We start from the raw sequence: 11761 nt of genomic DNA, 5'->3' as shown, positions 1-11761 counted from the left end.
ATGGCTATACAGGGCAAGAGAAGTGGTACTGTGCAGTATCCATAAAGGGCAAGAGAAGTGGTACTGTGCAGTATCTATACAGGGCAAGAGAAGCGGTACTGTGCAGTGTCTATACAGAGCAAGAGAAGTGGTACTGTGCAGTGTCTATACAGAGCAAGATAAGTGGTACTGTGCATTGTCTATACAGAGCAAGAGAAGTAGCATTGTGCAGTGTCTATAAAGGGTGAGACAAGTGGTACTGTACAGTGTCTATACAGTGTAAGAGAAGTGGTACTGTGCAGTGTCTATAAAGAGCAAGAGAAGTAGTACTGTGCAGTGTCTATACAGAGCAAGAGAAGTGGTACTGTACAGTGTCTATACAGTGTAAGAGAAGTAGTACTGTACTGTGTCTATACAGTGTAAGAGAAGTAGTATTGTGCAGTGTCTATACAGAGCAACAGAAGTGGTACTGTACAGTGTCTATACAGAGAAAGAGAAGTGGTGCTGTGCATTGTCTATACAAAGAAAGAGAAGTGGTACTGTGCAGCGTCTATACAGAGCAAGAGAAATGGTACTGTGCAGTGTCTATACAGAGCAAGAGAAGTGGTACTGTACAGTGTCTATACAGAGAAAGAGAAGTAGTACTGTACTGTGTCTATACAGAGCAAGAGAAGTAGTACTGTACTGTGTCTATACAGAGCTAGAGAAGTGGTACTGTACTGTGTCTATACAGTGTAAGGGAAGTGGTACTGTGCAGTGTCTATAAAGAGCAAGAGAAGTAGTACTGTGCAGTGTGTATACAGGGCAAGAGAAGTAGTACTGTGCAGTGTGTATACAGAGCAAGAGAAGTAGTACTGTGCAGTGTCTATACAGAGCAAGAGAAGTGGTACTGTTCAGTGTCTATAAAGAGTAAGAGAAGTGGTACTGTGCAGTGTCTATAAAGAGTAAGAGAAGTGGTACTGTGCAGTGTCTATAAAGAGTAAGGGAAGTGGTACTGTGCAGTGTGTATACAGAGCAAGAGAAGTAGTACTGTGCAGTGTCTATACAGTGTAAGAGAAGTGGTACTGTGCAGTGTCTATAAAGAGTAAGAGAAGTGGTACTGTGCAGTGTCTATAAAGAGTAAGAGAAGTGGTACTGTGCAGTGTCTATAAAGAGTAAGAGAAGTAGTACTGTACAGTGTCTATAAAGGGCGAGAGAAGTAGTACTGTGCAGTGTCTATACAGTGTAATAGAAGTGTTACTGTGTGAAAGTTGTACTCACCATTGTTTATACTATCCACTTCATGGCACAGGATGTACCACAACATTTATAACAATATGTTTTACTATTATTATTATAATATCATTATTATTTACAATTATAATTATAAAATAAATAAATAAATATCAAGCTGCCTAAGAGTAAAAATGTGCTTAGCTGCCCATGGTAACCAATTACAGCTCCCCTTTAAAATATTCATGAGCACTGGTAAAATGAAAGCTGAGCTGTAATTGGTTGCTATGGGCAACTAAGCCCATTCTTACTCTTAGGCAGCTTGATAATTCTGTCCCATTATGTACAGGCGGTCCCTTACTTAAGAACACTTACACTTACTGACCCCTAGTTACAAACGGACCTCCGGTAATTGTTAATTTATTGTACTTTAGTCTTAGGCTACAATAATCAGCTATAACAGTTCTGGTGTTACAGGTGTCTGTAATGAAGTTTTATTGTTAATTCTGGTTCTTATGACAACCCAACATTTTTAAAATCCAGTTGTCACAGTGACCCAAAAAATTTTCTCTTGAGCTATAATTATAAAATATACAGTTCCGACTTGCATACAAATTTAATTTAAGAACAAACCTACAGAACCTATCCTGTGTGTAACCCGGGGACCGCCTGTATCTGGAATGTGGCATTATCAACTGTTCCCCTCATACCTGTTATATTTGATTAGTTTTACATATTTTATATATTTTATTTGTGTAACGGTGTATCACATTTATTGATGCATTAATAAAGCATATTTTGTTACAAATTTAGTTTTGTATAATTGGTATTAAATAGGGTTGGTTTTGTAGCTTTTTACATGCCTTAAACTTTGTCCTGTTTTATGTGCTCTTGAGTGTGTGATTGACTTCCACACATATTCAAACTTTATGTGATATGTAAATCTTGAATACTGCATAGCTCTCCTGTATAAATCTTACATTTATGTAATGTAAGTGTCTTAACAAATTTCCCACATTTATGCATAGTAAAACACAGAAAACTAACTTATGGAAAACAAATATTTATTAATATGTTAAAAAATAAATATACAAAAATATTTTAGAACAATCAATAACAAAAGCGTTGCATACATATGTTACAAAAATATACATATATAAAACTTAGATAACTGACTTTCACATTTTGACAATACCATATTATGAATATTTACATAAATATCTATAGATAAATAAATAGATGATAAATATGTACAAGCCGCTTTCTATAAAATATTATATACACCCCCAGACTAATGCCGGGAGGTAAGGAATGATTGATATAACAGCCTGTGAAATCTGAGTCATGGAATTGTCATCATATCACACATCATTGTTCTATCATGAGCAACCCCTAATACAATCTCCATATGGATTCTTCCAGAAGTCATGAGGATTTCAGTTCACTGAGAGATAATAAATATCTATAAAATCACAATTCCGCAAGGAACTGCAAAGCAGGAAAAGTAAGAGGACGCAAGAAGTTATCGCTCAAGAAATTGTAAGTTGATTTCTCTGTCTGGAACTAGAAGTGTTCTGGTCATGGGTTTCACCAAACATTCAGGATTCTCAGGCTTTACTTCAAAGTGAGTAAGAATCTGTAAAGGAAATTGGGAAACCATTACAATGATGAAAAATAACTCAGTTAATCGCAGAAAAAGGACATATATCACCAGGATGAAGGATTGTAAACCAAACATTCAGACATACTGGTATGTGCCTCCTCAGGCAGGATCTGCTGTTCTTTTAGCTACTTATGCTCTTGTTTTTAAGAAATAAGTGCTTAAAAATTATGCAAATGAGTGTAATGGGCTCCAGGTTCCATTAACTCCTATAGAACCAGGAGCCCCTGAGACTCATTTGCATATTTGTAAAAGCCTTTTTTTGTAAAAACAAGGGCATAAGAAGCTAAAATAAGAGCAGATCGATCCAGAGGGGGCACAAACCAGTATGTCAGTGCACTTGTTTTACAATCCTGATCTGGTGATAGATGTCCTTTAAACAAGTCTATAGATTTAACACTGTAAACTACAAATTCCATGATTGCTCTATATATGATTATCAATTTGTTATTTCTACATACCCTTGAAAGTGCAAGGTACACCTCTAGTTCTGCAATTCGTTTTCCAATGCAGCTTCTTTTGCCAAAACCGAATGGAATAGAGGCATATGGGTGATGAGACTCATCCTTCTTCAGCCAACGCTCTGGATGGAAATCATTGGGGTTTGTGAAGTACTTCTCGTCTCTTGAGGTGGCATAGTGGCAGAGCGTAATGAGAGTCTAAAAGATACAAGTTGTTGTTATTAGAATCATTTATGTAATCTCTACTATTCTGTGTTAAAACTAACTATCGTATGTGTATCCATCTAGTAAAAAGGCCTCAATTTACCTTCTTCGGTATGATGTACTCTCCTACTTGGATGTCTCGGTCTGATACAACACGGGCATTGCCAGGGATAACAGGATATAGTCTAAAAGAGATTAACATAACTCATGTTCAGAGTTTTGTCCCGATTTCTGGTTAGTAGTTAACAGATTGTTACATAAAGGGGTATTCCAGGAATAAGCATAATTCATATTCAAATGGGTCATTAAAATATAAGCTAATGTGATTAGTTGTTATCTGAAATTTTCCTCCCCTTAGCAGAAAAATGCTGTGGACATAGACTACAACGAAGAATTAAAATGCCCTTTAATCAGAACTGTGACTTTGTTCTTGTGAAGGAGACACAGGACAGAAGATGGCTACTGGTCACATGCCCAAATCACATGTCCTTCACCTGCCTAGGCAGGTCATGTGATCACTACTATGTTCGCCTGTAGTCGGTTGGTTGCAGTGCATCCAGTATGGCCGGTGTTGTGGTGAGAAGTCATCTTAGTGAGGGAATGTGCAGTGATGGCAGTTACACACATCATTACTATGGTAACAGAGCAAGAAAGTCTGTTACATCATCACTGGGAACAGAGCATAAGGGGAGGAGCTGTTACTGAAAGCTGAGGCATCATGGGAGATGTAGTTATAGCTGGTGGACATCTTGGAGATAACTCTGCCTACTTTAGAATGCCATTAAAATTTTGTGAATCATAAAAGCAAACATTTTAATCTCCATATTTATATCATTATGGGATTTTGTATTAGATGTTCATATTCCCGGAATACCCCTTCAAAATAAACCCTTAGCAATACATAAAAAGTCTAGGGCTACATATAAATATTTTGTAAATTCACCTTAGCACTTCTTTCACAACAGCTTTCATTAGGGGCATTTTGGCAACATCAGCCGCTGTGGCAATACCCCGGCCTTGAAGAACACCTTGGATCTCTTGGTGCAGAGAGGCTTGTATTTTCGGATGTCGTGCTAATTCGTACAGGCTCCAGGAAAGAGTGCTAGAAATCTGTCATAAATATGAAAACATAAACTTAAGCAACAAACAGTATAAAGTGGGCACTAAACACAAACTAATAAAAAAGTTATTATAGAATTTAAAATTAAACACATTGCAGATCCGGTAAAATTCCCCAAATTTAATTTAACTGCATCCGCATCCCTTACACTTTTTACTAAAACTTCCAGTATCCATTGTTAACTTACTGTATCCACTCCAGCCAGAAGCAGCTCCGTCACATTGCCATATACAGATTTCATTGGGATTTTCTCCTGAGCCAGATAATAGGTTAAGTACTTTCCTTCTACTTTTTCCCCTCTGGAAAGTTTCTCTGCAACATCCGCCATTCTTTGGTCAATATGACCTTTGGCTGCAAAATCAAATAGAAATGATATTATACACGTATACTGTACAAAAAAATAACAAAGAAGCAATTTTTTTTTTAAACAAAGTGAAATTATTTTACAAAACTGTAGAAATAATACAATAAAATAGTTTCGCGGAAAAGTAGATTGAAATGTAGTTCTATCACTATCGGCTGAGGGATGTTGCATTCTGCTTGTGCTGTTTACTCAGGAAAGGTCAAAGAACTTCATTAAACATGAAGTGGCTGATGTAAAGCTATATGTGGCCTTCAGGATCAAAAAGAGGAAACTGCTGTAGACCTTGTAGTGTTTGCACCTACAGCTGATATAGAGAGAAGACACAACACAGCTGTGATTACATCAGCCCGAGCGCTAACAGCAAAAATAATTAACTGAGATTGCAATGTATCCTCCCATGTAAAATCCATATTCCATTATGTAGATCAAAGAGCTCTTCTGTCTGGAATTACACCTCAGACTGTGTCCCAGTGAATATTGAGGCATGGATTTTCACTTGTGCACTAAAGCTGGCCATAACCCCTGACTCCCCGATTAACTTACACAAAAGTGGCTAAACTGTAGGGAAACAGTCCCACCTTACTCCTAATTAGATGATGGCAGATGACAGCAGACCACCTTATAAATAAGCACGCTGGCTGATCCACACATAAAAGTCACGTGTATGACCAACCTAAATGACGAGATTGTTGGTGCCTTTTCAGCATCTGTAGTGTTTTCTATGTATTTTAAGAAAGTTTAGGTAAAGTGACCTCTTAAAAAGACTACATCATTAATCAGGCAATGATCCTATCCAGACTAGAACTCTTGGTCCAATATTACATTACAATATGCTGATTTTTTGGGAAGACCACCTTTTATTTATATATGTATCATAGTTGAGTGTGTAAGATGCAAAATAATCCTTACCAAAAGCAAACATGTAATCCCAGGATTCACAGAATTTTTGCCAGGGTTTGCGTACAATTTTGTGCAAAAACTTGGGCATGGCCATTGTCAGAAGGGTCATCACAAACATAGTATTGATGGATTGGATGAACTTCTCTGTTTCTTCAGGGACCGTGGTTTCCAAGCAACCAATTCGAGATTCAAAAAGGACAGAAGAAATACCTAGGGAAAGATGAAATCTTTTATAGCCTGTGTAGAATTTTAATTCTTAAACATACACAATGAAATGTATTGACCTTCAAGTCTATAACTAAAGGAAATCTGCCAAACATATGAGAATGATGTAGCTACACTGATGCAGAAACATATCTTTTTTATTCCCTGAACTGATTGATTTTGCTGAAAAAACAATTATAAAATTATGATAATGAGGCTCTGTTGCTCCTGTAGTGGCCCTGGTGCTTCTCCTTATCCTAATTATGCACTGCTACAGCCCTGTCCTGCCCAGCATAAGCCGAAAATATGCCATCACTGTGTTGTCCATGACAGGCAGAAGGAATCAATTGCTGTACCATACTCCAGCTGCTGTGTATGAGTTATCCAGCTCAGGTTGATTAGTCCTGTCTGGACAGTTCAGGAAGTTCCTGTGTATGTGGAAGTAGTGTGTTTATGTATGGCAGCCAGGGCACCCAGCTTTCCCAAGGTCCTGAATTTCATAATAGTTTTTTGAGCAAAACCACTCAGTTCAGGGATTAAACAAGATATGTTTCTGCATCAGTGTCGCTACAGCATTCTCAATGTATGTTTGGTTCACAATGCATAAAAACAAATGGTAGATTTCCTTTAAGGTCTTAATTTTACCTTCTAATCCAAATCTGTAGAACTCGCTAGAGATGTCTTTGACAACATGTTCTGGATTTTGACTCCTATGGTGCTTAAGTTTCTTTATTAAGTCTCCAACTACATCATTCAGGACATCGCTGTATGCTTCCACCTCCTTAGGTTTCAACATGTGCTTCCCCAAAATACTGCGAAACTGCTGCCATTCCTCCCCTTCACTGAAAAAAAGCATATAAAGAAATGACACTTAATCATATAGATCTGATATGACATAAACTGAGGTTTGGGTAACTGATATTTAAGACCTATCAATAGGATAGATCACCACAATAGAGGGAGCCAAGTCTTACACCAGGCACAACTAAAGGCAATTTCAGTTCTGTGTTAATTTCAGCATTACACGTAGCCATGAAAAACTGACTGAGGAGGAGCCTGGCAATGGACACCCACCAATGTGATATTGATATTGTATGCTATGAGGTAATATTAATCTATCAGTCTTGACAAGGGGATCTAATCTCATCATGTAATGCTTTATCCCCCCCCGTGGTGGCGCCGCAGGGAAATTGATGACTTTTTGGTGGGGGTTGCTTGTACTCTTAGAAGCAGGGCATCCCCTAGACATCTAGGAGACAAATCTAACAAGAATTGATCCCACCAAAATGAACTTCATCTAAGGATAAATTATAAATATATCAGATCTACATTCACAGCTCTCTGTCTATTATAGAATGAATGGCTGATAGTTGAGCCATATAGAAAAAAATATATACTAAGTAGAAATTAAAGACCAGAAAATATCTTGTGGGCCCTTCTCCTATATGTTATTATTGATATACTTACGCTGTAAGTAGTCCATATGAATGTCCTCTGCACTGCCTGTAGTCTTTCCATGATGACAGATCAGAACGGATTGGATGTTTTCCTTCCTGGCGTAAGACTTGTTCAATCAGTGATGGGTCGGCTACATGGACAGTCAGGATGGGGCCAAAACTTGCCTTCCATACAGGCCCATACTTGGCTTTTCCTTGCAACTGATGGGACACAGAAGTAATGATGTGGTTAAGGTAAGTCATAAAACTTCTAATTCAAATAGTGCTTATTCACATTACTACATATTACATAACCACACACAACTATGTCTATTGAGCATAGATACAAGATTTACTATATAAAATGTATATTTGGAATAGATAGAAAAGTAAAGTATTACGATGCAGGAGAACATACACGACCAGTTTTTGTACCTAAACTGAGGACAATGGGGGACATTTATCATGCTACCTAAGAGTAAGAATGTGCTTAGTTGCCCATAACAGCCAATCACAGCTCAGCTTTCATTTTACCAGTGCTCACAAATGTTTCAGTCTTGATAAATCTCCCCCAATGTGATAACACAGATGCAGACATACCATTGGTGCAACAAGTAGAGGTGCTAAAGGGGACCACTGCCTCCCTAAAAACTGTTGTCTTTTCGGTTGTAAGTAAACCTGAGCTAGTGATTTTTATAGATAACAAATACTAAAGGTTTGAGACATAAGGATAGTGCCATATGATAGGATATTGGATAACAAGGGTTTCTTTATACTTAGCTAGGTGCTTGTCATTAACTTGCTTCTAATAACAACTAGCAGAATTGTGAATACTGATCTGGACTATAATGTAGTATATAACTCAGGAACAGGGTAAGACAAGCAAAGCAATGTATATAACAACTTTTATTGTACACATACAAGCTCTATAGTCATCTTTTTGTTGAATAGATAAATGGTGGGATCAAGCAAATAGCATAATCCCCAAAAACTATATTAGTGGCATAGACTCTGCTGTACAAATGACAGGGGAAGCCTTGTCCACTCAGGAAGGTGCTGAAAGCCTTTGTCCCATTTCACCAGCAGCGAATCCATTTCACAGATATGCTTATTCTCATAGTAATATAAGAAGGAAATATGTAAGAGAGGAAACAGAGATGACTCAAGACTGAACATGACACATTGTAGAACCTGCCTCTTATTAGCCTCGGGTCACGGTTTAGTAAATCTGTGTGTCATGTACACAGAGATATTGTACTTCCTACATAACTTCATATGGGGAGTCAGAGATACAGTGAGAAATATATTGGTCATGTAGAAAATGAGTCAATCATCACATTCTCATTGTATTAGTAAAGCTGCTGTGACGAGGACAGCTAGCTATAATCCTTCACTTCTTATAGTACTATGAGCTCAACATGCCCCGAAAACATCAAACAGAGCAGTATATTATAGAGCATCCCCAAAAGACCCATGTTGTAAAGAGACTGATTTACAACATCATATCGGATATGGTATGAGCTGCACAAAATCATAATATCAATAATTTTAAGAAAACTAAATGTGCAACAATTTATTCAACTTAAGATAGATAGGAAGATAGATGAAAATCAATACAGGAGATAGAGAGATATGAGATAGATGGGAAGAGAAGAGTGCCCATCTAGCAAGTGCAGTGACGTTAAGAAGTTAAATAACTGGTAACAGACAACTTTAGCTTGACTTTTTTGTGCAATATCAGGCTCCAGTGTGTTACAGGGTTTCAGTTTAAAGTCTAATTTTTACATGTATGGATAGATAGATATGAGATAGATAGATAGATAGATAGATAGACAGATAGATAGATAGATAGATAGATATGAGATAGATAGATAGATAGATATGAGATAGATAGATAGATAGATAGATAGATAGATAGATAGATAGATAGACTTTAAAGGGGTTGTCCACTTTCAGCAAATATTTGATATGGTTTGTGTAATACAATTTTCCAATATACTTTCTGTATCAATTCCTCACAGTTTTCTAGATCTCTGCTTGCTGTCATGCTATAGGAAGCCTCTTTGTTTACTTCCAGTGGATAAAAATCTGTCCATGTGATGTGATGGACATGCAGGTGCGCAAACTGTTATTATCACAGAGAGTAATAGGAGCTGTGTGATAATAACGGCTCATACACCTGCACCTCCATCACATCACATAGAAAGATTTCTATCCACTGGACATAAGAATGGAAGCTTTTATAGAAGGACAGCAAGCAGAGATCTAGAAAACTGTGAGGAATTGATACAGAAACTAAATTGGAAAATTGTATCACTTTTCCTTGCACAAATCATATCATATATTTGCTGAAAGTGGACAACCCCTTTAAGTACAGTCTATGTTAAAACAACATACCTGTAATTCATGAAGCCGAGATAGTCCTCTCCTGAAGAATATATCAGTTAAGAAGCTGGCAGCAGAGGGTCCGGGCACATCTGCCAGTGACTTGTGTCTTTTGATGACCGTCTCTGGATTTCTGAACATAGACTCAGCCCATACTTCAGTGAGGTTCCTGAATATTGAAGTCCTATTGACCAGCTTAAGTGACTGTGCCATCCTAGCCAGTGAGGAGATGGTACCTTTGTGTGCAGCATCTTTCATCTATGCCAACTCTCCTATTTATACTTAAACAGATAGCATAATCCTGCTGTAAAAGAGCCTCGAAAGGTAGAGGGAGAGCACGCCCCTTCCTCATTATCACCCCCTCCTTCTCCAGAGGTTACATCATCCTCCATGAGAAATACTACTCCTAGCTTCTAGTAAGTTATTAATGGGGAAGGCAGGACAAGCAGCAGAGGCTGGCCAAGTAGGGGTTAGTGCCCACAGCGTGCCCACCACGTGTGCTGCTTGTGCTGCTTGTACAGTAGAGGGTCCTTAAAGGATCCCATCACTTGTGGCTCCTGCAGTCACCACTAACCCTTAATAGTCATCAGCTCCCGTCTGTTACTGTAGTCTAGGACTACAAAGTACAAAAGAAAAAGTGTTTTTGTGATGCACACTATCCCCTATAGGAGCTGCCAAACAGTCACAGATGGATCCCACATCTAGAAATTAGTAATAATAAAACAGTCTGACCGGAGCTCCTTGTGTGTCCTCTTATATATCCTTTGATAAATCGATGATTTCACTCCTTTCCCAACTATGTTCCAAATTCTTCAGTACACTTCCACACAAACGGTATTTGGATGGGAATAGATCGCTATTCAGACAGTTTTAAGCTGCGTTTTCTTGCATCCTGTAGCCAAATAGTGTACAGCTACTATAGAAGAGATTAAGCAGCAGATAGGGTAGTATGTTCAAATATATGGAGTTTATTTTATTAAAACATACTCACAAAATAGAATAAAAACATGCGCATATAAAATCCACCATGTGGACGCCAGACTCGCTAGTTCGCCCTTAGGACTACAAAGTGATTGTGCGTCTGCAGGAGAGGAACAGATATAAGCCACCCTGGATGCAACATAGAAATCAATGGAGTGCGGGAGAAACTCAACCACTGATTTCTATGGGACTTCTTACAGGATGGCCAATGCTGGAAGTCCAAAGACTTGGAGTCAATCATTACGATAATCGACAGTGGCTGAACATAGTTATAGATATTCTATAAAGATATTATCAATAATTGCAGTCCCAAAGCCATGTGCTGTTTATAGATCCTAATAGTGTTGTTCTTTATCCTGTCGCTATGTCCTCAAGATTTGAACCCCTAAACACAACAGCTAGTTTCGGTTTTTGGATTTCTAGGGCCATACGAGGTACCTGGTACCTGGGGGACAAAATGTACTGGTGAAACAATTTAATATTCTATGCAATGCATTGAAAAGCTGGAAAAAATGCAGAAAAATTGACACAAAAAGCTGTTGCACCATTTTCTTACAGGCTTTGTTTTTATGACTTTATGACCTATTGTTGTTCTGGCTCAGTTAAATAATTATTAAAGTTGATTTTAGAAGGAAGGAGGCCATGGATAACACTTATAAGAAGATTTACACACAGTCACTGTGCCTGGATCTATGAGTAAGTTCCCCTGGTTTATCAAAGTGAATTTTGAAGGTATATCCGTAGAGGACTTAGCCTCTATTGTGACTTATTGTAACTGTGGTAATCTTCTTATATTTGTTATTCATGGCCTCCTTCCTTCTAAATCAACTTTTATAATTATGCTAATGTTTCAGA

At 37.9% G+C, this 11761-nt stretch overlaps 1 protein-coding gene across 1 annotated transcript; it reads right to left on the bottom strand.

The window, feature by feature from the left end:
- Nucleotides 1–2440: 2440 nt before the first annotated feature.
- On the bottom strand, nt 2441–10238 carry CYP27B1 (cytochrome P450 family 27 subfamily B member 1). Its single transcript, XM_072133028.1, has 9 exons — nt 9938–10238; nt 7572–7762; nt 6750–6946; nt 5910–6110; nt 4824–4987; nt 4460–4626; nt 3620–3701; nt 3313–3510; nt 2441–2827 (listed from the first exon to the last, which is right to left on the bottom strand). Exons 1-9 carry the CDS (start codon nt 10181–10183, stop codon nt 2714–2716), a joined length of 1560 nt encoding a protein of 519 aa, XP_071989129.1. The 5' UTR covers nt 10184–10238; the 3' UTR covers nt 2441–2713.
- Between the last annotated feature and the right edge of the window lie 1523 nt (nt 10239–11761).

This window comes from Engystomops pustulosus, chromosome 2 (genome assembly GCF_040894005.1).
Source record: "Engystomops pustulosus chromosome 2, aEngPut4.maternal, whole genome shotgun sequence".
NCBI lineage: Eukaryota > Metazoa > Chordata > Amphibia > Anura > Leptodactylidae > Engystomops > Engystomops pustulosus.
Note: the sequence above shows the minus strand (reverse complement) of the source record. Positions and strands in the feature narration are given on the sequence as shown.